This window comes from Dysidea avara, chromosome 7 (assembly GCF_963678975.1).
Source record: "Dysidea avara chromosome 7, odDysAvar1.4, whole genome shotgun sequence".
NCBI lineage: Eukaryota > Metazoa > Porifera > Demospongiae > Dictyoceratida > Dysideidae > Dysidea > Dysidea avara.
In genome coordinates this window covers 23480302-23507684 of record NC_089278.1, presented here as the reverse complement: position 1 = coordinate 23507684, position 27383 = coordinate 23480302, and the positions used below count along the sequence as shown (strand labels likewise).

The 27383-nt window shown below is 35.8% G+C and overlaps 1 protein-coding gene and 1 long non-coding RNA gene across 2 annotated transcripts in view; one reads left to right on the top strand and one right to left on the bottom strand.

The window, feature by feature from the left end:
- Positions 1-27383, bottom strand: part of LOC136261601 (adhesion G-protein coupled receptor V1-like) — an 86262-nt gene that overhangs the window by 48525 nt on the left and 10354 nt on the right. Inside the window, exons 20-61 of the mRNA XM_066055629.1 lie at positions 27201-27338; positions 26078-26281; positions 25889-26023; positions 25620-25826; positions 25425-25571; positions 25162-25368; positions 24962-25099; positions 24704-24910; positions 24519-24653; positions 24260-24466; positions 24072-24206; positions 15975-16184; positions 15082-15219; positions 14823-15029; positions 14630-14767; positions 14315-14524; positions 14111-14254; positions 12964-13170; positions 12768-12914; positions 11185-11409; positions 10628-10762; positions 10361-10570; positions 10170-10310; positions 9905-10117; positions 8745-8882; positions 8462-8671; positions 8268-8405; positions 8005-8211; positions 6632-6769; positions 6363-6572; positions 4361-4498; positions 4098-4304; positions 3057-3194; positions 2790-2999; positions 2596-2733; positions 1453-1656; positions 1217-1363; positions 954-1160; positions 753-890; positions 491-697; positions 309-443; positions 50-256 (exon numbers count right to left, since the gene is read on the bottom strand). Of these exons, the coding sequence (XP_065911701.1) occupies positions 50-256; positions 309-443; positions 491-697; positions 753-890; positions 954-1160; positions 1217-1363; positions 1453-1656; positions 2596-2733; positions 2790-2999; positions 3057-3194; positions 4098-4304; positions 4361-4498; positions 6363-6572; positions 6632-6769; positions 8005-8211; positions 8268-8405; positions 8462-8671; positions 8745-8882; positions 9905-10117; positions 10170-10310; positions 10361-10570; positions 10628-10762; positions 11185-11409; positions 12768-12914; positions 12964-13170; positions 14111-14254; positions 14315-14524; positions 14630-14767; positions 14823-15029; positions 15082-15219; positions 15975-16184; positions 24072-24206; positions 24260-24466; positions 24519-24653; positions 24704-24910; positions 24962-25099; positions 25162-25368; positions 25425-25571; positions 25620-25826; positions 25889-26023; positions 26078-26281; positions 27201-27338 (7302 nt within the window). The remainder of the gene's footprint in view (positions 1-49; positions 257-308; positions 444-490; positions 698-752; positions 891-953; positions 1161-1216; positions 1364-1452; positions 1657-2595; positions 2734-2789; positions 3000-3056; positions 3195-4097; positions 4305-4360; positions 4499-6362; positions 6573-6631; positions 6770-8004; positions 8212-8267; positions 8406-8461; positions 8672-8744; positions 8883-9904; positions 10118-10169; positions 10311-10360; positions 10571-10627; positions 10763-11184; positions 11410-12767; positions 12915-12963; positions 13171-14110; positions 14255-14314; positions 14525-14629; positions 14768-14822; positions 15030-15081; positions 15220-15974; positions 16185-24071; positions 24207-24259; positions 24467-24518; positions 24654-24703; positions 24911-24961; positions 25100-25161; positions 25369-25424; positions 25572-25619; positions 25827-25888; positions 26024-26077; positions 26282-27200; positions 27339-27383) is intronic.
- LOC136261603 (uncharacterized) lies at positions 19144-21707 on the top strand. The gene is made up of 3 exons (XR_010703954.1): positions 19144-19249; positions 20468-20539; positions 21402-21707. It is a non-coding gene; the product is annotated as an uncharacterized lncRNA (long non-coding RNA).

Genomic DNA, 27383 nt, shown 5'->3' with positions numbered 1-27383 from the left:
GTGATAAATAGCATAATAATCAACTAAATATATTGTAGCTAGTTCTCACTATCATTATCAGTAATAGTAATAGTTGTCGTATTAACATCTCCTAGTAGAACTCCAATATCCATTAATTGATCAGCGATCATGATACTCATAGTTAACAACTCATCATACTCCACAATATCATCATCAACTGCTAACAGTGTCACATTTTGTGATGTGTCATTTGGTCCAAATGTTACATTAGTATGTGATAAATTGTAGTCTGAAGCTGCAGAATATTGTAATAGCAAAAGATTACATGTGTAAGCTGAGACACATACCTACAGCATTTACTGCACTGACAAGAATTGTCACAGAGAAACTTGTTCCAGCAGGATGATCTGCCATAATTTGTACTACAAGTTTATGTCCTTCACTCACAACTAACAATGACTGTTCAAAATTGATATATAAACCTGAAATTACAAGAAATACAAACTTGAAGACTTTTTTGGAAGCTTACTATCATCGTTCAGTATAAACCCAGTTGTAGTAATAATGTCTCCTTCCATAACACCTATTTGTCTCATAGCAGGTGGGATTATCACTGAAATATTAAATGTTTCATTAAACTCTGGATAAGAATCATCAACAATTGTGATATTAACAAATACTTGTGTATCATTTGGGCCAAACACCACATCAATATTATCTCTCTTAAAATCTGTTTCTAGAAATCATAAAATATACATGCTTATCCACACGCATGCATATATTAACAATACCTAATGCAGATTGTGGTGGTAGTTGTAGAGTAACAGTGAAACTGATGTTGGCTGGTTGATCACATTCAAGACTAACAGTCATTACTCCGCTATCTTCAACAGCAAAAGATTCAGATGATGTTAATCTCACAAAAACAACTGAAGTAGAATATAATAAATACAATATCAGTATATGATACATTTGTAAAGCATGGATCGTACCATTAGTATTGATGATAGTGACAATTGCCACATTTGGTTCATCAACATTAACTCCAATAATTTCACTTTCTTCTGTTAATTCCAATCTGACATAAAACACTTCATCACTTTCTAATATCAAATCATGATTTGCTTGCATCATCACACTTCCCACCGTTTGATTTGGACCAAACTGTAGTACTTGTGTTCTATTATCAAACTCATCAGCTAGAATACAGCAATCACATTCATGCACTATTCAACCACTGGTACATGACACATACCAGAGGCCGCACCTGTGGTGCTTATGGTAAAAGGAATCAACAAAACTGAGAACTCTCTCCTTGCTGGTTTGTCTGCTAATACTGATATTAAAATACTAGATCCTTCAACAATGGTAAAATTTTGTGCTGACAGTTGGACAGATATGCCTGTGTGATACAACATTTACCAAATGCTCAGTATTAACAACAGCTAACTCCAATATGTGCATAAAACTATCACAATGCTTATTACTTACTGTCATCACTCAAGATTCTTCCAGTTGCAATACTATTAGTATTTTGTACTCCTATAGCTTTACTTGCAAAAGGAATAACTAATTCCAAATAAAAGTCCTCAACCAGCTCTAAACTATCATCATCGATAATCCTTATGGAAAAGTTCTCCTGAACATCATCTGGTTCAAATGTCACAGTTGTGTTTTCAATAGTAAAATCTGAACCTTAAGAAATTCATAAAAGCACAATCTTAAATGCTCGGGGCAGTGATTACCTACACAATTATATATCAACCAAAATTCAGCACCAAATATTTACCACAAAACCTTAAATATTCTTTTAAAGCAATCCAAAGTGACCTGTAGGAGGTTTTGTCAAATTTAAAACTTCAATTTTTTCATCACACACTGATCTTTTCAATGGCAGAGCATAAATTAAATTCTTTGCATGTTCTATTAGAGTAGTTAATACTTCTATTAGAGTATTTTGATTTCAACTACTAAAGCTATACTTCTGTTGCACAGGCTAAAACACCTTGACGTCTACATAAAAGATGCAAGGTTGTAGTTGTAGTGATAAGTGTACATAAAACACCATCTTATGAACTTGCAAGCTATCCAAACAGTTGTTTATCATAGGAATATGGCATTATAATTTCTTGTTATTTTTATTTGTTGTTATAAATTGTATTGTCCAATATACTGTATTACTGCATGATGTCACCATAGTATCCCCAGCTATTTATCCACAAACAAATAATCAGAATATTCATCATCAAGGTGCCTGGACGACAGCTGGCCTACACTACTGGCTTGCTTTCTCTGGCATAATTGAAAGAATCATTTGAAGAAACAGAATCTAACCCCAAAAAAAATCTTCTGTCCTACAGACATTTTACAGACATTTTATTACTACTTAACCACTGAAAAAATTACCAAAATTTGCCATATTACAGTTGAGATCTTGTACATTTACCAAACCAACCCCACAATCAAAGGATTGTGTGAGACTCTTGAAGAGAGGCTCTAAGCAGATAGTGCAGTAACCAGAGTAAAAAAATATCAAGGGAATAAATTATAGCATGATTCAGCATTTAAACAAAGGTCTTATCTCACCTGAACCATAGTAACACACATTAAATATAAATACAAAATACTCTTTACCATCAGCGATATCAGGTGATGCTACAACAATCACAGTAAACTCAGTCAATGCAGGATGACTGACTTCCAAAGTAATTATCATTTCTGACTCATTTTCAAATACACTAAACACTGATTGCGTGAACTCTACATTAACAGCTACAGTACAAAAATACACGATAATAACCATAGTTATTAATTCCAATCTAACTTACTATCATCATCTACTATCTCCACCACTGCACTAGTAATAGAGCCAGGATTTACTCCAATATTATGAACACTGTCTGGTATTACTAGCTCAATACTAAACTCTTCAGTCAGTTCTAGTTCCATATCATCCACAATAGTGATATTCACTACAACCTCAGTAATGTTGGGTTCAAATGTTATTGGAATAACACTAGTAGTGTTAATATCTGTGGCTAAAAATGGTAAAAGACGCACCTAGACTAATGCCAATCACATATAGTCCTAAATACCTGATGCAGTAATTGGATTGGTATGTAATTCTATTGCAAAGTCAGTTGAGCTAACAGTAGATGAAGTTACTGATATTGTTACTTGATGATCATTTTCTTGAGAAATGTATGTAGAACTTGACAAAGAAACAAGTGTTACTACAAAAGTAGAAATAATCTGTAAATTGATTTTTATATCATTCCTGACATATGTTATCATATATGTAGGTTAATACATAGTCATTCCCACCATGAAAATTATCCCAAACAAGCTACCAGAATATACTAAACAGGGCATAACTGCAGGAAAAGGGATGAACAAACAAACGGATATTGGTAGCATAGACAATCATAATCCTAAATACCCTTAACTATTTGTGTTGGCCATTAGCAGCTACCTTTCAACCATTCAATGATAGCTAATAGGGGAAGAGCAAGAATTATTTCCATAAATACTGTCATATGTAGAATCTGGGTATGGCTCCAACTGGATGACTAATAGCATCCTCATCCTGTATTTTAATGCTTTGTGTTCCTGTTTGGTTAATACATAGTCTGAATCTACATACTTACCTCTTGCTCTTATATAACTCTCTTTGTTTTAACACAAAACCAATTACAATGGTTTCTTCATTATCCAGCCATCAATTAACTATCTGAACAGTAGAAATAACTGTTCTATTAGAGTATTTTGTCTAACATGTGCATTCTATTGAACGGGGCTCTGTATATTAAATGAATGGGCTTCATTTATTCAAACTTTTTGATTATCTGAATGCAATTGAGGCTTAATGAGATTGGATAATAGCATAAATATTTTGAGGGGATATTTTCAAAGTTGAACTATATTTACAATTGCAATAAAAATTTCACAAATTCGCTAGCAAACCCACATGTAATATATAAATATTTCTTTTGCTGTTCTTTCAAAACCTAAGAATCATTGAAAATGTTATTCCTCAAAATATTTAGCATATATGGTAATGTACACATCTCTAATTAAACTGGCTCACATCCAAGTAAGATTAGCATCTGACCTGGATCTAGGTCAGTGAGTCTTACCATCATCATTTAAGATTTTTCCAGTAGCGGAGATTAGAGTTCCTTCTTCTACTCCAATCATTTTACTTTGATTTGAAATGATTAAAGCTAAAGAAAACTGTTCTTCTAGTTCTAAAATATCATCATTAACAATACTGAGAGATACATTTGCTTGCACATCCATTGCACCAAATGTCAGTGTTTTATTCTCAAGAACAACATCAGAATCTAACATGATTTCAACACAAAAGTATATTAACACTACTAATATTATCTTCACCTACCATCAGCAGTATCAGGTGATGCTACAACAATCACAGTAAACTCAGTCAATGCAGGATGACTGACATTCAATGTAATCATCATTTGTGAATTGTTCTCAAATACACTAAATACTGACTGTGTAAACTCCATAGTAACCACTGTGAACAGTATACCAACACAACTAATAATTATCATGTAGTACAGTAGTACTGTGTATTAGGGATCATGGAGGCTTGGCTTTTCAAAATTATCGCCAAAAAACCAGCTTCACAATACCATCCTGGCACTTTGGCAGTATTGGTTAGGTATCAAAATGTGCCTTTAGTACAACCCTAAATGCTTCCAATAGATTGTTACATTATTCAATGGAATGTTCTACTGCCTACTTGCCTGCCTGCCCTCCCACCCACCTGCCCACCTGCCCACCTGCCCACCTGCCCGCATGTCTGCCTGCTCGCCCACCCACCCGCCTGCCTGTCTGATGCCTTCAGACTCAATAACAGCTAAGGATACAGGCTTGATTTTTTCCCTGTTTGACATCACTACTGCCCAACAGGTGTCTTTTGGCATATCGCAGTATGTACAATGCATACATCATGGATTTACCTTTGTGTGCCATATCATTTTGCTGACAGTCTAAGGTGTTTATTTGCAGTAGCATGATGGCTTTCCTATGTTTTTTTAAACTGGAATTGTTCGTATTTTCTGCAGTGACTGGATTGATTGCAGAGATGCTTCTCCTCCTACTGTTCTTCATTTGGAACATTGAGTAACAGGCTGAACATAGCCAAAAGCAAAGCGTAATAGCCACTGTTCTTTTGAGTCAGTAATTGATAGTTGGGGCATGCGTTCAGTCAAAAACATTACCTCTGGTTCCATCCTTCCTTTTGATGCAGTATGCACAAGTTCACCAGTCACAATAATGTTACAAAATAGAAGCATAAAGAAAAATTAAGAATTTTAAACTCGATTACGGATCATAGCAAAAAGTAGGGAAACAGGGGAGGTCACCTACACCTGCAGATATACCAGTGGATATTTAATCCCTAATTCAGTCGTGGGTATAGAATGAATCAAGTTAAATGTCCACTAGTATATCTGCAGGTGTAGGTGATCTCCCTTGTTTCCCTACTTTTTTTCCATAATCCCAACCAACTTAACATTCTTATATAATAGTTAGACATCAAAACACAGGGTTCTACTGAATTTAGAAATCCAAAATTCCCTGCGTTGTGGCACACAAGTAAAGCACAAGGGTGCTACTACAGGGCCTGAGGTTTTCTAAATTCTGTGGAACCCTGTGTTTCAAAGTCTAACTAATTTAGACCACAGCTCGTTGTTGTACCTTCGCTGCTGCTTGTTGTACCTTCACAGCTGCTTGTGACACGAAATATGTAGCATTCATTACACCTATACCTGTACCTTGTAACAGAACTTGCTAACCAGATAAACTCCTATGCGTTGCCAAATGTTACAGGCACATAACTGCCGTGTTTTGTATCGTCCCAGAGACAGGGATATATTGAGACATAAACAAAGGATCTACAGAATTTAGATACTTGTAAGTAGCCAATGAAATTTGAGTATTTCACCTTGCTGTGGTCTAATTTTCTTAGACCACTTATTGGTAATTTCATGTTTCAGATCCCCAACTACATCTCACTCCTAAATTGTTAATTATGATGAGTTTTCACCATTATTTCATTATCTAAATGTTTAGTGATTGTATAAACAAACTTGCTTACATAGCTAGGAATACAGAGAGAAAGGAAAGCTAGGTGGGTTGAAGACCAACCCTGAGAAAGGACTTTAATAAACCCTTTCACTTCTCAATAAGTTAAGATAAAAGATCAAGATACTCTAATAGAGCATTCAGCTAACTCTAATGAAACAGTCAGGCATCCAAGATTGTAATGAATAATGATCTGCCCACCCACATCGTTTTAGGCTGACTCCTGATCTGAAACATAAAATTTACAATAAGTGGCCTTATGCTTGTATAATTGGAACAGCATCACTCACTATCATCATCCACTATCTTCACCACTGCACTAGTAATGGAGCCAGGATTTACTCCAATATTATGAACACTGTCTGGTATTACTAGCTCAATACTAAACTCTTCAGTCAGTTCTAGTTCCATATCATCCACAATAGTGATATTTACTACAACCTCAGTAATGTTGGGTTCAAATGTTATTGGAATAATACTTGTAGTGTTAATATCTGTGGCTAAAAGTGGTTAAAAAGATGCACCTAGACTAATGCTAATCACAAATAATTTAAAATACCTGATACAGTAATTGGATTGGTATGCAATTCTATTACAAAGTCAGTTGAGCTAACAGTAGATGAAGTCACTGATATTGTTACTTGATGATCACTTTCATGAGAAATGTACGTAGAACTTGACAAAGAAACAAGAGTTGCTACAAAAGTAGAAATAATCTGTAAATTCGCATCATTCCTGACATACATATGTTATTGTTAGTACATATCCATACATATTCATGCATTCCCACCATGAAAATTATCCTAAATAAGCTGCCAGAATATATTATAACTGAGGGATGAACAAACACACATATATTGGTGGTATAGATTATCATAATCCTACTTTGTGATTTAAACACTCTTAAGTAATTGTGTTGGCCATTGGCAGCTACCTTTCAATTTTATAGGGGGGACATTAAAAATACAGCATGGAGACGCTATTAGTCACCCAGTTAGAACCATGCCCAGATTCTGCATATGAGAGTATTTATGAAAAAAAAGCTTGCTTGTACCTTTTGCTCTTATAAAACTCTAACACAGAACCAATTTAAAGTGGTCCCTCATTATCCGTCCATCAATTAACTATCCGAACACATAGAAATAACTGTTCTATTAGAGTATTTTGTCTAAAGTATGCATTCTATTGAACAGGGCTGTGTATATAAATGAATGGGCTTTGTTTATCTAAACTTTTTTTATTATCTGAATGCACCTGGGGCCCAATAAGTTTGGATAATAGCCTAAAGATTTTGAGGGGAATATTTTCAAGGTTGAATCATATTTGCAATGAGGACAGTAGAATATTCACGGATTTGCAAGCAAACCCATATGTAATATATATGCTGGTATAAATATTTCATGGATAAAATTTTCACTGTTTCTTTCAAAACCTTGGAATCAGTGAAAATTCTACCCCTTAAAATATTTAGGTTGTATGGTAAAGCTTGGCATGTAGGGTGTAGCACACATCTCCAGGTCAGATTAGCATCAGACCTGGATATAGGTTACTGGGTCATGCAGTCGTAATATAAAATTCTTAATACTGTAATTTGCTACTTAACAACACAGTGAAATAGTATAATAGCTTCTAAAATAAAATTTTCCTGGGGACACGCCCCCAGAATGACATCCATGCTTGTTGTATTGCTTTACACTAGGGTTAATATTGAGTCAGTATCACTGAGCTGTTTCAGTAGAATTTTTGACTGCATCTCGCCTGCAAGTACTAACCAATGAAAGTAGGTGGCCATGCTCTTCCTGTTTCCACCGCTTATTCATTACAGTAATATATTGCAACTGTGATGTGCACTATTGTGTTGATTTTACTCCTACCAGTTACTGTGCTTATATCCTACATGACTGCTGCTGTAACAAGCATTGCATCACTTACCATCATCATTTAAGATCTTTCCAGTAGCGGAGATTAGAGTTCCTTCTTCTACTCCAATCATTTTACTTTGATTTGAAATGATTAAAGCTAAAGAAAACTGCTCTTCTAGTTCTAAAATATCATCATTAACAATACTGAGAGATACATTTGCTTGCACATCCATTGCACCAAATGTCAGTGTTTTATTCTCAAGAACAACATCAGAATCTAACATGATTTCAACACAAAAGTATATTAACACTACTAATATTATCTTCACCTACCATCAGCAGTATCAGGTGATGCTACAACAATCACAGTAAACTCAGTCAATGCAGGATGACTGACTTCCAAAGCAATTATCATTTCTGACTCATTTTCGAATACACTAAATACTGATTGCGTGAACTCTACATTAACAGCTACAGTGCAAAAATACACGATAATAACCATAGTTATTAATTCCAATCTAACTTACTATCATCATCTACTATCTCCACCACTGCACTAGTAATGGAGCCAGGATTTACTCCAATATTATGAACAATGTCTGGTATTACTAGCTCAATACTAAACTCTTCAGTCAATTCCAGTTCCATATCATCCACAATAGTGATGTTCACTACAACCTCAGTAATGTTGGGTTCAAATACTACTGGAATAACACTGGTAGTGCTAAAATCAGCATCTAGAATTAAGATGTAAGCAACACAGACAAGAATTGACTACCGGTAAAGCTATAAAACAGATAAAAATATTACCTGTTGCAGTAGATGGATTGGTGTGTAATTCTATTACAAAGTAAGTTGAGCTAACGATAGACGAAGTCACTGATATTGTTACTTGATGATCACTTTCATGAGAAATGTATGCATTGCTTGATAATGAAACAAGTGTTTCTACAAAAAAAGTATTATATTACATATCAAGATACACAGCAGTGTGTCATGCAACCCAATCAGCTGGTATACCCCACCAGTGCATTATTAAACAAGGCAATGTATACTTCACTCTATCTTCTCCAAATGGAAAAAGTTTAACAGTATAAAAGCCGAAATCAAAGTTGATAACCAAGAAATGGCTGCAATCATGTTATATACAAAATGCCAAAATATAAAATTATATATGAACTGCTACTAAAGATGAAGGGTTCACAACTTTAATATACAATCCCAGTTTTTGAAGGCCCCACTGTTTCACAGGTTAGCTGTTTTATACAAATTAACCCATTAACCAACAAATGCTTAGGCCAAAATGCCGAATTACATTGTACTAACCATCCTGTACACAGAATTACTTTATATCTAAATACTTGCTACAAACCAAGGGGCTACACAACAATATCGGCACAGAAGTTGTTAAACAGCAAAGTCTAAACTTTTGGTAAAAACTAGCCTGAAAAAATAACAGAATCCCACCTAATCTTTTATGAAAATGTCTTATATTCCAAAGTACTATTCTATGTAGTTTACTTACAGCAGAATCCATTCCACAGCTGATTTCTACATATTTTGTCCAGTTTTTGGTATTGCGCATGTATATATATGTAACTGGATTTCAGAACATTTTTGCAGAAATTTATTGCTGGCCTAATACACACACTGTCATTTTCCACTGTACCTTTTCTTCAGAATTGGTGAGTCTGGTTTCTATAGCAGCTTTTCTCAGACCTTGAGAAAGCCTTGAATAATGGTTTGGCACCATTTAATGGCCATGGCTTTGTTGGAATGGTGTGTAGTAAGCTGGGAAGCTTCAAAGAACTTGCCAGTTGTGTTCTCCTTCATTGGGAGTGATTTGAGTGCAAGAAGGGCCCAAATTAGACTTCTGAATTGCAACTGTCTTCTTACTTCATTTTATACTCCTATGAGAAGCCCACCCACCTCCCCACACCTACCACATACTTGCTAAATGGTTAACTTACCATCATTATCCACAACATTCAATGAAGCTGTTGTAGCATTTCCTGGCAAAATACCTAAGTTACTCAGGTTTAGTGGTACAACAAGGGAAACATCAAACAGCTCAACAGATTCTAGCTCGTTATCATCATTGGTAGCAAGTGCAACTGTTGTGTTTGTGATCCCCGGAAAAAGAAACACTTCCATTAGCAAAGGACTGTAATCATCAAATGAAGCTAAAAAGTAAAACTTTAGTTACACTATATATTTACGCTATACAGCAATAACCTGATTTTGAGCTATTGGATGGCGATGTGATGATATATACAATTTCATTAAAATCTAACTGGTTACTTAATTCAATAGTAATCATGAGATCGTCTCCTTCAATAACACTATAATCTTCTACCAGCAGGTTAACTTGTGTTTCTGTACAACACAACAGATAGCAGCATTTAGCAATAAATTCTTAATATTACCATCATTGTCAATAATCTCTATGAATGAAGAATTTGGTCTTTCAATTTGTACATCTATGCCTTGTGACACTATTATGTGTCCAATCCTCACAGTTAATGATTTATTAAATTCCACAACTTCATCGTCTACTGTGACAATGTCTGTTTGACCTACTTGTTGACCCGGCAGTAATGTAATTTCCACAGAATCACTGTGGTAATAGTCTTCACCTATACAATTCATATTACAACATTCTGTGCTGAATGCAAGTAAATCACAATTCTTACTGGAGGCAGTAACAGGAGTGATTTGCATGATGAATGACAGCTGGAATTCAGCAAAATGATCTGCTACTAGTGAAATAGTTACTACATCTCCTTCTGAGACATTTTGAAATGCTAGATCAAATCTGATGCTCAGAACTATATGCATACAAATAACAATGTTTTATCATAATACAAGGTAACACATGAGATAAGAATTTTTAATTGCAGTATACAAAGTACAGTCCTTCCTCCATTATCCAAACTCTTTGTACCCTGAGTGAGTCCACATAATTGAAAAGTTTGGATAATAGAAGCTCATTCATATACAAAACTCTGTTCAAATATTCTAATAGAATGTACACCTTTGTCAAATACTCTAATAGAACAGTCATTTCCACAGTTTGGATAATGGAATGCTTGTGGCCAGATAATAGAAGGATTACTGTAGGTGTGAATATTCAGTCATGTTTACCAACATATAAATCACTTTATAGACTAAATTCATAACTTAACGCTAAAGTTTGACTACGGCTACACTTGCTTAACTATGTTTAGCATACAGAAAACTTCACAATTACCATCATCATCAATTATTAATGCATCAACAACACTGGGAGTTCCCTTTGCTATGCCAATTTCTTGCAAAGATGGAGAAATATTCAGTACAAGCTGAAACATTTCTTGATCTTCAGAAACATTATCATCAGTGATTGTTACATAGACAATGGCGCTTGTATCAGTTGGTCCAAATAAAGCAAGTGGCATCTGGTAGATATCTACATCTCCACTGCTTGCTCTAACTACTACATAATGATACAATCATGTTGAGACTCAAGATTATACAAATGGTGAATTATGCCATTATGAAATCTTATGACATTTAATTGTACTTTTGTAATAAGTGCCGTGTGTTTTATGCTGTAAATATTTGTAGTGCATTTACAAGTATACTTAACCTCCTGATCTCCGTAATGGATGATTTTACAAATTGAGTTGAATCAGTTCAACAAATTTTAACACAACATATAAAACCTTGTTTATAATATAGGGTGATATATCTCATTATTATGTTCATAAGGTACACCTGTATATTGGTTATAGACTATTTGTCATGGCCAATGATATGGCCTTATCAAACAGGTGAAGAAAAGTGAGGTTTCACTGATCATTTTGTACCTTTTTACAGGAACAGTTTGTACTGTATAGTAAGGAACACAAAGGAGTGGGCGTGGCCCATGAAACATCATCCAAAAACCAGTCTCACTTTCCCTAATGACAATGAGGCAGTATTTGTTAGGTAAAACTAAACCCAAACAAGCTTTCCGATCGACCCAAAATGCTTTCAACAAGTTGCTACAGATTTTTTTTGAATTATTAAACAGAATTTTCTACTGACTCACTGATGCCTTCAGACAAGCATAACTCAATAACAGCTAAGACTACAGGCTTGATTTTTTTCACTGCTCGACATCACTTCAGCATGAGAGGTGTCTTTTGGCATACCACACACAGTACACACAATGCATTCTTCATGGACTTACCAGTGTTTTCCTTTGTGTCCCATTCATTTCACTGACAACGAAAAGTGTTGATTTGGCAATAGCAAATGATGGCTTCCTTTCATACCGGAAATCATCCATATTTTTCATAGTGGCTACTTTGATTGCAGAGGTACTTTTTGAACAGTTCTTTATTTGTAATGCTGTGTGTAACAGGTTGAACATAGCTGACAATGAAGCATAATGGGGTACTTCACTTTTTAGTTGATAATTGATGGCTGCGGTGTGCGGTGCCATTTCTTTCTTTTGATGCAGTATGTATGGGTTCATCAGTCACAATAATTTTATTTTATAAAAAAAGTTAACAAACAAATGCACAAAAAAATTGGAATTTTCAACCAGAGTAGGGACCATAGCACATCAATAAAAAGTACTGAAACAAGCTGGGGGTAGTGCATGATATTAAATCACAGTAAAACAATAAGAAGTGTTATGTCCCTACTGTGCTCAAGATACCATGCACAGTAGGGATATATCACTTCTTATTGTTTAATATCATGCACTACTCCAACTTGTTTCAGTACTTTTATCGATGTGCTATGGTCCCTACTCTAGTTGAAAATTCCACTTTTTTGTGCACTTCGTACATATATACAGCATACCTGTATTCGTAGTATTGGATAAGAGTAGCAGTGCTACAGAAACATTGAATGAAATTCCAGCTGGTTTACTGGCTTCTATTTCAACACTCATTATTGTAGAATTCTCAACTGTTGTATACTTCAAGTGTCTAAAGAACACATGAAAGTCTAAGAATGCAAAAGAGAGTAATGATAATTCAAAGTTGTAGTCACTCACTGTCATCATCAAATATCACCACAACAGCATTGGCTGGGTCACCAATGAGAACACCAAGTTCTGTGGAATCAACTGGAAGAGATAATGATATCCTGAATGCTTCCCTTGGCTCTACCTCTGCATCATTAGTAATGATGATATGTACTGTACTGTTAGTGTCATTAGGACCAAAATGAGCTGTCAGCACTGAAGTGTTTAGATCGCTCCCTGTGATAACCAGAAGATGTATGTATCACATGTTGTATAGAATTATAGACCCACAGGCCACATGCCTTGGTTACTTGAAATTGGTGTGGAAAAATCATGCCTCTGAATGCATGTCTGTCCACACCCATCCCATACACTTGCACAGAAAAGATTAAAAGAAGCCAGTGGGTGATAAATGCTGTATAATACTGTAGCTACTCAGCACTATGTACAGCTTACTGTGTACCAGTTTGAATATGGACAAACAACTTTCCTTATGGGGTATACCAGCAACAATGTGAACCAGTGGTATGTGCCTTTTGCGAGTGTGTGTGTTCTCTGTGACTCGTCTTTCCTTTTATCTTCAATCAGACAGGTAGTCGTCTTCTTCATGCAATAAAACCATATCGAGATGTTAATTTTCTGTATCAACACTTTCTTTCCTTGGGCAGTATACTTAGACTCCACAAAAGTATTTATTAAAGTGCTTACGCTACTGTAAGAGGTACTGGGCACTCGGTAGATACCTGTAACTTCACAATCAGTATTAGACCACACCCATTAATGGTCTTGGTTGATTAATAATAATTGAGAGTGGAGACCACACCTGTTAACAATCCATTTACTCAAACATGTGATGACCACACCTCTTTATTGGTTTAGCTATATTTATAATGCAACAGGTGAGAGGCTAACTCGAGATACTCTCATACAGCTGTATGTTATAACAAAAAACTTAATAAACTAGTATACCAGTGAAACAAGAGATGAATGATGGTATTACAGCATAGCTTGGTGGGAAGGCATTGAGCAAAATAAGTGTTATAACATGCCAATGTACTAACAGGCTTGCATCCCTACTTCATATTAAAAAATAATAATTGTTAAATCTACAATAGTACACTATACTAGTAATGCCAAAAATTAAACATTCAACATATACCACCACAGACTTACAAACCTGTAGCATTGGAGTCAGTTATCACAGGATGGACCAAAACATCATATTCTACTAAGGCTGGTCTCTCAGCAATTACTGTAATTGGTAGTAACAACTGATGTTCCCCAATAATGTACACATCATCATCAAAGTGTATTGAGAACTCTATGACAAAGTACCCACATGATATAGTTTAACGATATAAAAGTAATGAGACAACTTTACCATCATTATCTAATATGGTCACATTAGCAGTGTCCTGGTCTCCCAGTAATATTCCTATGTCAGCAGATTCTTGTGGTATGCTAATCTGAAGACTAAACATCTCAGGACGTTCCAATATTTGATCATCTACTATTGGTATGTTGACATTAGCAGTGAGTGAGTCTCCACTGAAATTGACCAGCAGTGTATCAACTAACTGGTAATCATCTCCTGTAAAATATGATAATGTGCATCAAATGTTTGATAATTTATCTGTATGATGCTAATTTGTAGCTCTTACAATAAATATTGTAGTTTTATTATTGTACATATTACCTGTAGCAGTATAGGCAATTGTATTAACAATGACACTAAACTGTACTCTTGTTAGTCTGTTGACAGTCAGAGTGATAGGTTGATGGTCATTGCTTTCGCTGACATTAAACATCATGGCAGAAAATTGTACAGAAGCAGCTAGTAATATAACAGCAGTAAAAATATGTGAAAGGAAAGATTCAGTATAACTCACTGTCATCACTAACAATTCTAACTACTGCAGTTGATAATGGACCTTTATTTACCCCAATGTTTCTTATAACTCGTGAGATAGAAATGTCTAATTCAAACAGTTCTATTGCTTCTAAATTGTTGTCATTTTTTATTGTTATTGTAGCTTCTGTAACAGTTTGGTTGATCATAAACCTTGCACTTACATCCCTTAATTCTACATCTTCTCCTGAAATTATTACAAATTATCAGAAATTCAGTATTAAATCATACTGCTTTACTTGTTACATTGATAGGGTTGAGCTCGAGTGTTACTCGAATCCCTCTATAGGGAGGTTGACTGCATTCTAACTGTACTCTTAACACAGATTCATTCTCAAAGACAGTGTACAGTTGCTCCAGAAAGTTTATTTTCAATTCTAAATTGGTAAGAAACAATGCCTAAATACACAATGATATACAACACACCATAGGCGGATCTAGGAGACACTGTCAGGGGGGGCCAAAGGGGGGCAAGAAGTTTTAGTGCACAACAGTGTTTATTCTACTATGAGCTATGGGGAAATTCTAGAACACAAGTTATATTCATTTGCATAACCTTATTCGGCATATAGCTGGATGAACGATGGACATACAATTTGTAAAACTGTAGTTGGAGAAAATTTTAAAAATCAGACCTCCCAGGTTTGAATTTCAGAGCATTTTTGATAACGCTTAGCTTAAAAAGTGTATGCTTTGCAATGCATACAAAGATTGATTAGCCTATCTGAGATAACCTGTTTGATGGTAAAGTGTATACCAAATCAAAATAAGGAGTAGCTAACATTGTTACGATTTGTAAAATTTGTAAATTGATGACATCACAATTGCGACTGTTCTATTAGAGTAGTGACTGCTCTATTAGAGTATCTCGATCTTTGCACAAAAATTCAAATTTATTTGCCTCACTTTCTTTACGGTGTACAGTTTAACTATAAATGTTAAGCACATTTATAAGTGTTGTCTTCTATTTGCCCATTGGCTTTCTATACTTCTAAATGCAGTGTGAATGCATGATTCTAGTTTCTGGTATACAAATGGTACTGTAGGTCCAAGGGGGGCCAGAGAAGGGCCAGGGGGGGCACAGCACCCCTTTGCCCCCCCTCAGATCCGCCTATGCAACACACAGACATACCATCATCATCATTAATTGTTACTCTAATGGTACTCGCTTTAGAATCAATATCAATGCCTAGTTGCTGGTATTCATCTTGCACTTGTAAAGTTACTTCAAAGATTTCATTTTGTTCAAATAGAGCATCTTGTATGATCATTACATTGACAGTTTTTACTGTTTCATTAGAATTAAACTGCACCATAAATGGCCCATTTTCATAGTCATCAGCTACAGTCAGCACAATGAAATGTAACACATCACATCTATAACACTCATAGCTACAAATCACAAAAATCTGCAAAAAGTGAACAATTAGTAACCATGGCAAGGAGAAAAAAAATGGTCAGGCTATTAACATCTGTGTTGTGGATGAAAGGGCAGATAGCTGCACTGTGTGTAGCACATAAAGACCAAACTAGGAAAATATGGAGGCATTCCTCCCTAAAACTGAACTGAAACTGGAAGCATTTCTGACTGAACTTACTAGTTTACACAATCTTGCAAAAAAATATATTAACCAGAAACCAGCCTCACAATACCTTCATTCAGGGGCTAAAAAAGGGGGTTAGTTGTGGCCATAAAGCTAGTTGTAAATGACTTTTGTAAATGGTAATTGAGCTAGTTGTAAAACTTAGCCAGCTGCTCCACAAAAAGTATAAACTCAAAGTTATATATACTTATGTGTTGTAATCTTAACTCTTACAATTTATTACAGGGTTTGACTAAAAGTACCTCAAGATCCAATCTTGAGATAGCTGTTTTCAAAAATTTTCCATTTTGAGGTTCATTAAAATTGCCCTACAATCCAACTAGTTTTATACTGTCTGCGCTATAAAATAAAATTCTCTAAATCCGATAAAACAAGGCTTGCATGCATGTATGTAATTATATACATAGTTTTACAGTTAAAATTGTTTCCCATATCAAGAAGTTTTGGACATTTGCTATACCTTTGTTCATGGCAAAAATGCCAGCTGGAACAGGAATGTCCAATACATTTCGATTGAAAAACCATTAAAAATTATGGTGTACCGCCTACCTCGAGTCTGTTTAGTAACTTTCCGAATTTGATATGTGTAGAGCAACTCTCTGCGAGTACAATGATGCCAAAAGAAGTCAAATTCATAAAAAAATTGGGACATCAAAATGGCCTAAACCCACCGGGTGTAGAAAATTTCCCCATACTATACATTTTGTATTGGGTATTTCGGGGACATGCAATAAAAGGTATAATAACCCGTGACACGTGATAGATACCTCAGATTCTGAACCAGATTTGGAAAGAGCAGTGAATAACGAATTAAATATAAGGAAATCAGAGGAAACCTAAGCGCATCATTTTAAGGTTGAAAATCACTTACTTTTTCTATGGTGAATTGAATGGTGGATATTTATAAGGGAACACTCTGAGCTATTTCGATGTCTTGACAGCCATTAACCTTCACTATATTAGTGTTGAATGAAACAAAAGCACTGTGAATTAGTTCTGCAGGTTAGTTCGTGAAAATTGCAGTGTTCCGTGATTAAGTCCTGCCATGTAGTGGTGTGCGATATATCGAAAAAATATCGATATCACGATAATTTGTCAATATCGTTATCGTATCGATTTCTATACTACTTCAGCAGATTTCGATATTATCGAAACTTTTCGATAATTATCGAAATATCGCAGAAAATTTCGATAAATCAACAGCATTTAATGTGTGATTGCACAATCACGCTAGAAATGAAGGTTGGTTCTGTACAATCTAGCCACTTTAAAAGCTTGTCTACCAGTTTTCTAGGTTTATTATTAGGTCTATGCAATAGTTCTGGAGTGTAAATTGTATCCCATACAAAAACAGCTTATAGCTGTAAAAAAGTGCATATCCAAGTAAAGCAGAGTTAACTGCGACAAAAAGTAATGATATCATAATGCGGCCATGTACGAGGTGTGCAAGTTATAAAATTCATATTAGCTAATCAGATAATACAATGTTATTGTTAAAGTGTTAATGAGAACTATGTGATGCTAGTTTATAAGTGTGTGAGCATCTTCATAAATGCCACATAAATTTAATTCTCAATAAAGCAATGTGTATAGATTCTCTGATAGCAATAAATAGTTTGAGTTTGGCCACCTTTCCTTTGTTCGTAGCATTGCCGTATACATGAAAGGCGGCCAAACTCAAACTATTTATTGCTATCAGAGAATCTATACACATTGCTTTATTGAGAATTAAATTTATGTGGCATTTATGAAGATGCTCACACACTTATAAACTAGCATCACATAGTTCTCATTAACACTTTAACAATAACATTGTATTATCTGATTAGCTAATATGAATTTTACAACTTGCACACCTCGTACATGGCCGCATTATGATATCATTACTTTTTGTCGCAGTTAACTCTGCTTTACTTGGACGCACACTTTTTTACAGCTATAAGCTGTTTTGGATGGGATTTCAATACGTTTTGTTAGAATAAGCAATGCACTGTTGATAAAAGTAGGTGAGTTTCCATGGTTTTGACAGAAACCCCAGATTACAGTGACAGAATATTAAAATATAACTGTAATTTTAGTGGCCAGGGCCGCCTACATGGGGGGGGGGGGTATTTTCCCCCTGCCCCAGCCCAAAAGGAGCCCCTTGATTGCCTGTTTAAAGAAAGGTCGATATACTCTAATAGAGCAGTCAGGATCTAGACCCTTCCTTGCCCCTGGGCCCCTCTTTAACTCTTTTCCCTGGGCCCCCTAATTTCTCTGGGCGGCCCTGTTAGTGGCATGCAACTGCAGTCAACTAACACCCATTTTAACTAGTAAACCCTTAATAACACTTTGCCTTTCATCTTGTACTGCATTAAAACGATCAAAATACTCTATTAGAGCAGTCACAAAATAGCTGTAACACTGCAATCAATATTTAGCATAGTTACAACTTCTGCTTAGCATTGGATTGTATAGTTTAAATTACTAGCTACTTACACACTTTACAATATAAAAATATGGCACTTGTAGAAATGTGACTGTTCTATTAGAGTATCTCGATCTACTTCAAGCATTGACTAATTCAAGTGAAGAAGCTACGCCCCTGCCAAGAGATCTTGTGAAATGAAATGAAAATAGTAAAGAAAAGGCAAGTATGTACAGAGACAAAAGAGGGGCGCGTAATTATGTCCTGTTGTAAATAAACGCCTTTAAAATTTATATTACTACTAAATAAGCACACCAGAATAGGCTTGTGAGGCTGTTGTCTCCAAGGTTGTCTCATTACTTGTCTTTTCGTGTTGAAGGGATTTAGTCACAATTGGTGAGTTTAATTATACATGTATTTGTGTTGTAAAACTTAATTGTAAAAGGCGATTAGCACATATCATGATAAACATGTATTTGTCACAGTAGAGTCTCTCATGATTATTATACATTGGACCAGGGTAAAAAATTTACTGCTATATTTAGAGGTTGTAGCGTTTGTATATCTTAGTATCTTAATAAATAATCCTCCATGATCACTAATAGTACAGTGAAAGCTGGTCATTATTCAGGCCGTAGGGACAAAAATTTTCTGACCTAGCTTTTTAAAGAGGTGGCTGCATTTTGCGCCTTAAAAAAGGTAAGAAGCATACTGTTCTAACTGGCTATAGAGATGGATTTAGTGTGTGACAACGTATGAGACAATGAGTGCTGGCAGCAAGGGGACAGCCAATCTGTTAGAGCACCAAAGGCACTGTTTCAGACTAAGGCAGTTGGCTGTCAGCCCAAAGTGTAAAAAGTTTCACTATTGGTCCTTATAAGCTCCTGATGAAGAAAGTGATGAAGTCATTATCCATAGGATATATTTTTCACATAACACAGCATTCCAGTGGTTTAGTGGTGACCACAACACTACCTGAGTTAAACTGTGGTGAGATTTGAGACTACCGGAAGCCCTGGAATGCCTTCAACACATGAAATACCAAATATCTAATGCCTGGCTTTTATCCACAGTGGACCTGTCTTGGTGGCCACTTGTACAGAAGGGAAACAGCTGCCACACAGTCTTTCAAGCGAGCAGCTAGTTTCCACACCCCTTAATTATCAATTTGTAAAATCTTGAGCAAAATTGTGTGTACAAACAAGTGGGATGTTGTGCATTGGCAGTGCCGTGTATATGGTTGCTGCCTAGCAGTGACACATCACGAGTATTGAAGTCACAATGTGTTACTGTATCATCCATCTCTGAAGGTGTCATTTTGTGTAGAGAGTAATCTTCCACAAGTGACCTGCAGGTTTCAGTGTATATTGTTAACCATTAATATTGTGAACTGTATGTACAGTGAAACCTCACTTAGCGGCCACCTCTTTAATAAGACCACCTCATTATATTGGCCACCTCTAGTAGATCCCAAATATAGCTAAGCAGTACTTTATGACCTCATTCATAAGGCCACCTTGTTATTCAGGCCAAATTTTTGGTTCCACAGCTGGCCATATTAATGAGGTTTCATTGTACTTATGTGAATTTTTAGTTTTCGTAACTTTTCTTCAGGTTTACTGATGGGCACTATGAAGCATTGTTGACTGGTCCGTACATAATGTGGTGACTTGAAATGCTAAAACAGTACGTAGCATGTCTTGTATGTACATGTAATGTGTTGTAATGTGTCCACACATCCACACATCTTAGAAATAAATATAAATGTATTCTCTATACTCAGTTCCATTGTGCCACTGGGTCATAAGTGGGTTGAGTATGGATCATCCAGGACATTTGGGTCACATTTTGTCCTGGCCAAGTGGATCTCATCCACTGACAGAATATACAGATCAGATCATGTGTATAAATTACAGTCATAGGCGGTGGAAAGGGGGGGGGCTAGGGGGCTGAAGCCCCCCTCAGAATGATATCACACCGAAATTATCTTTCTTGGAGTGGGGCAGAAAACCATGATAAAGATCGAGATACTCTAATAGAGCAGTCACTCTAATAAAGTAGTCAGTGTGTAGCGAGCTATGTAAGGATTTTTATGTAGTTTATCAGCTAGAAATGGTAGCTGGTGAGGTGGAAAGCTCTTGTCAGTTGGTTATGACCTTTTTTTTTTTTTTTTTTTTTGGTCTCACCTTACCAAACTATAGAAATAAGTCTGGGTCAGCCCAGCGGAGCCCCCCCTCATATCAACTACTTCCTCCGCCGCTGATTACGGTGGAACTTGTTTATTGCCACTTTCACTCAATAAGCAGGTAACAGTGTATAAATTCTCAATTGGAATTGGCTTTTCAAGAGAGGTTGTCTTTCTATACTGGTGGCCATTAAGACAGGTTGTACTGATAGAGTGTGCATACTAGAGATGCAGCAATATCCTCCACTTAGTGTCGTTTGATAGTGTTGCAATGGAGACTATGTATTGTTGCATTTAAATACTATGCTATTATATTGCAACTCTAGCACGTATTTATAACAGGAATGTCTGTTAACTGTTTAGACATACTGGAGCCACACCCACTCATCTGGATTCTACAAATGGAGTCATACCAACTTGTCATCATACTTACGTATTACTCCCATTGTGCTTGGATTGAATGAATATACATGCCGTCATGTGAGACTTGCTACCATGGCGGGCCACTGGAAAACATTTCATAGCTGTTATATTACAGTCATTATTGTACAATTCTTACATTATTGTTGTGAAAAGTGTTTGGCATTCATGTGTCCTCTGTATGTTGTAATTACATGTATAATTTTTGTGTGGGCCGGGGGTGCTATAAAATGCAATAATGCATGGTGACAATTGGCTAGCTACATGTGCTAATTACTCGCAGCTTGTGTCAACAACTGGTAACTGCAGTTGTACTCTGTGTCATTCTTTAAGCCACGCCCTTAGAGGACAAATTACGTCACGGTGGGGGCAACTAAATTTGTTAAAAACGAATGATGGTATGCAGCACCATAGATTATATCTGTGAACTATAATCTATGGCAGCACACTTCTTTGTGGCTTTATGCACTGATTAACTACATAGAGCGCCAGTTCATCAATACCCAGTGACCGCAGTTGTGCTATGCGTCATTCTTTAAATTCTGAGTGAAATTCTTAGAGAGAGCAAATTACGTGGGGGCGACTAAATTCAAATTTCAAACTAGCCATTCTCGAAAACATATGTTTCAATCTAAACGAAACTTTTAGAACAGTTTAAAGACACATTGCCCTACATGCCAAGCGAGTATTGCGGAAAACAACAATCTGGGTTTTGTATTTGGCCTCTAGGTCGACTGAGGACGACTGAAACTTCATTTGGTGCTGAAATTACGACTGTAGGATAATCATGTATGGTGAAATCGATGATGTGAATCTTGAGGCGATTGAGTGAATACTGAAGCGATAGCAGGGCAATCAATGTTTGGAATGCACAAAGGAACGCAAGGCATACACCTGCGGTTGCATCTAACCGCATGCGATAAAAAAATTAATTTAAAAAAATAATAATAAAAATAATAAATTAATTTAAAAAAAAAAAAATGAAACTTCCCCTTTGATGTCGGCAATCTCGATCACGAAACAATTGGCATGGATTTGCTTCACTGCTTGTGTGGTAGTTACTAGTGACACGATGAGTTCAACTCTAGAGTTTCAGAGGGATCGCGTAAGTGGTGGGTGAGTTATAGGACGGCCGAATTTGACAACGTTCGTTCCTGTAAAATCCTCACGTAGTGGTCGCGTCATTTATTGTCTGCGGCGCGCGTTTCTGCTTTACTGGCCACGCGACTCACTACCGTGAGTCTTGATTTGAAGCATACTTATAAATTCGGCCGCCCACGCAATTACTCCACCCACACAATTAAAAATTATCAAAAATCGAATCGAAATTTCGATATTTACCCTATTATCGTATCGATATCGTATCGAAATGAAAATCCTGATACCGCACACCACTACTGCCATGTAGCAAACTTCTTCATATGCAGATTCAATCTTGGCACACTTACGTTACAAAAATTTCCCTGCTGGAGAGTATGCTCCAGACCCCGTAGTTAGTCAGAAATCCCTACAGTTTTCCTCTTTATAAAATTACTGGCACTTTGTCATAGTTCAAACAGTATATGTACCCTCCCCCCTGGTCTCAGTTGTAAATAATAACTTTTAAGCCACTGCCTTCATAAGTATAACCCAAAAGTGCTTCAGTGTGATGCAAAATGCTTCAAATAAGTTGTTTTAAAAAGTTTATTTTGTGGAATTTTCTGCCGACTGACTGACTGACTTACTAATGCCTTCAGACAAGTATAACTCAATAGCAGCTAAGACTACAGGCTTCATTTTTTTCACTTCCAGATGTTGCTTCAGCCCAACAGGAGGTACCTTTTGGCACACCGCAGTACGTACATGCATCATGGACTTACCTTTGTCTTCCTCTGTGTCCCATTTCTTTTCACTAAGAGTGCCAAGGTGTCAATTCATGGTAGTGCACTTTGGCTTACCCCTGCTGACTACTACACAACAATAGTAATCATTCATATTTTCTGTAGTGACTGAATTGATTGTAAAAATGCTTCTGGTACTGTTCTTAGTTTTTAATGTTGTGTAACGGGATGAACACAGCTGAAAATGAAGCATAATGACCATTACACTTGACAGTTGGGGTGCATGTTCTGATGCAAAATTAATTTTATGGCGCCATTTTTTATTTTGATGCTGTATGCACTAATCATAATGATGCAAACAAACAAGTACAGGGAATTGGGAATTTAAGTTCAATTAGGTATCATAGAAACAACAGGTAGTGAAACAAGTGAGGTCGCCTACACCTGCAGAGGACTTTTAATTCCTAATTCAGACATAATGGGATTAAATGTCCACTATTATATCTGCAGGTGTAGGTGGTCTCCCTTCTTTCACTACTATTTATTTCTATGATCCCTAATTGAATTTAAAAATTCCCAATTTTCCTTGTACTTGTTAGAGTACCTTGATCTTTGGAAAAATTTAAGCACATACCTGAAAGTGATCTAGCCAAGTTGGACCACTTGCTACAGCTTTGACAAATACGTTTAAATATGTACTAGAATAGCTCATACACTTAACAGTGCTCTGTATTAGTTGACATTGTTATGCTAATTGAACAGATATATTCAACATCCAGGTGCACATGCTGACCTGTAGCACTCAAAGACACAAGACTAATCATCAATCCAATCTCAGTACCAGCATGTCTGTCAAGATTGATAGTCACTGTAAAATTGTCACCTTCCACTATTCTGATAGTTGAAGGTGACAGGCTTGCTATAACTCCTGTATGTGATAAATAGCATAATAATCAACTTAATATTGTAGTTAGTTCTCACTATCATTATCAGTGATATTAATAGTTGTCATAGTAACATCTCCTAGTAGAACTCCAATATCCATTAGTTGATCAGGGATCATGATACTCATAGTTAACAACTCATCATACTCCACAATATCATCATCAACTGCTAACAGTGTCACATTTTGTGATGTGTCATTTGATCCAAATGTTACATTAGTATGTGATAAATTGTAGTCTGAAGCTGCAGAATATTGTAATAGCAAACGATTACAAGTATAAGCTGAAACACATACCTACAGCATTTACTACACTGACAAGAATTGTCACGGAGAAACTTGTTCCAGCAGGATGGTCTGTCATAATTTGTACTACAAGTTTGTGTCCTTCACTCACAACCAACAATGGCTGCTCAAAATTGATATATAAACCTGAAATTACAAGAAATACAAACATAAAGACACTTTTAACTAAAGCTTACTATCATCGTTCAGTATAAACCCAGTTGTAGTAATAATGTCTCCTTCCATAACACCTATTTGTCTCATAGCAGGTGGGATTATCACTGAAATATTAAATGTTTCATTAAACTCTGGATAAGAATCATCAAAAATTGTGATATTAACAAATACTTGTGTATCATTTGGGCCAAACACCACATCAATATCATCTCGCTTAAAATCTGATTCTAGAAAACGTAAAATGTACATACTGATACACACACATATATTAACAATACCTGATGCAGTTTGTGGTGTTAGTTGTAGAGTAACAGTAAAACTGATGTTGGCTGGTTGATCACATTCAAGACTAACAGTCATTACTCCACTATCTTCAACAGTAAAATATTCAGATGATGTTAATCTCACAAAAACAACTGAAGTAGAATATATAAATACAATATCAGTATATGATACATTTGTAAAGCATGGGTCATACCATTAGTATTGACAATAGTGACAGTTGCCACATTTGGTTCATCAACATTAACTCCAATAATTTCACTTTCTTCTGTTAATTCCAATCTGACATAAAACACTTCATCACTTTCTAATATCAAATCATGATTTGCTTGTATCATCACACTTCCCACCGTCTGATTGGGACCAAACTGTAGTACTAGTGTTCTATTATCAAACTCATCAGCTAGAATACAGCAATCACATTCATGCGCTATTCAACCACTGGTACATGACACATACCAGAGGCTGCACCTGTGGTGCTTATGGTAAAAGGAGTCAATAAAACTGAGAAATTTCTCCTTGCTGGCTTGTCTGCTAATACTGTTATTAAAATATTAGATCCTTCAACAATTGTATAATTTATAGCTGACAGTTGGACAGACACACCTGTGTGATACAACATTTACTATATGCTCAGTACTAACAACAACTAACTGTCATTGTTATGAATAGTAACAGTAAGAGTTGATGGGATACTTGAAATGATTCCTAATTGTGTATCATTATGTGAAATTTCAATTTGAAGCTCAAATGTTTCATTAAACTCTAACAATGAATCAGGTAAAACTGAAATGTAAACTTCTTGCTCTGTCTGATCAATATCAAAAGTGACTGAAATTGGTAGAATGATGTAATCTGCTCCTGTGTAGTTAGTATAAAACCATGTATACTTAGTAAGCTAAGAAATACTATATACACAATACCTGTAGTATCAACATCAGTAACAATGATTGAGACTGTAAACATTACACCAGGTGGTCTGTCTAGTATTATACTAACTGACACATTATCTCCTTCACTTAATAAAATAGCATCAGTAAACCAAGCAATTTCCACCCCTATATGTGTATAAAACAGTATAAATTTACAATTAAAATTGCTTGATTACTTACTATCATCACTCAAAATTCTTCCAGTTGCAATACTATTAGTGTTTTGTACTCCTATAGCTTTACTTGCAAAAGGAATAATTAATTCCAAATTAAACTCCTCAACCAGTTCTAAACTATCATCATCGATAATCCTTATGGAAAAGTTCCCCTGAACATCATATGGTTCAAATGTCACAGTTGCATTTTCAGTAGTAAAATCTGAACCTTCGGAAATTCATAAAAATGCAATCTATAGTGCTCAATAGTAGGAATCCCAAAGGGCGTGTTTAATTGTATGTATGTTGTATGCTCTTTAGATGATATTGTAAATAAATTTTAAAAAGGGCAGTGATTGCCTACACAATTATGTATCAATCTGAATCCAGTTTGCCACAAACCTTAAATGTGATTTTAAAGTAATCCAAAGTGACTTGCAAGAATTAGTGTCAATTTACAACTTCATGTTTTCATCACACTAACTGACTAGTCACCCAACACTAATAATTATTGACTATAATCTATAGACAAAAGCATTGGCTAATGCCACCAGCTTGGTTTTTTTTACAGCAAGATGTTGTGATGTTGTTTGAACTTAAAACATGCATGAGAATAAAAAGAAGCTCAATTTTTGCTCACATACTAATCCTTTTAATAGCAGAGCATCAATAAAATACTTTGGATGTTCTATTAGATTACTTAATACTTCTATTAGAGTATCTTGATTTTAGTTTACAGAATGGGACAGCTATACTTCTGCGGTACAGGCTAAAACATCCTGACACATCTAAGATGCTAGGTTAGGTGCTTGGGTAACAGCTGTCCTAAGCTACTGGCTTGCTTTCTCTGGCCTAATTGAAAATACCGTTTGGAGTGACAGAGCCAATCTAGTCACAAAATATCTTCCTATCCAAGTATCTTTGTCATATTACTATTTGGCCACTGAAAAAGAATTACCAAAGTTTTGCCCCATTACAGTTGAAGTCTTGCACATTTACCAAACCAACCCCACACATGGCTCTAAGCAGAGAATACAGTGACCAGTGTAAGATAGTAGTATGAATCAGCATTTAATTATCTCACTTGAGCTAAAATAACACACATTAACTAAGGAAATATACGTAAGTATATGCAAAATATTCTTTACCATCAGCAATATCAGGTGAAGGTACAACAATCACAGTAAACTCAGTCAATGCTGGATGACTGACTTCCAAAGTTATTATCATTTCTGACTCATTTTCAAATACACTAAACACTGATTGCGTGAACTCTACATTAACAACTACAGCACAAAAACATATGATAATAACTATAGCTCCACACTACA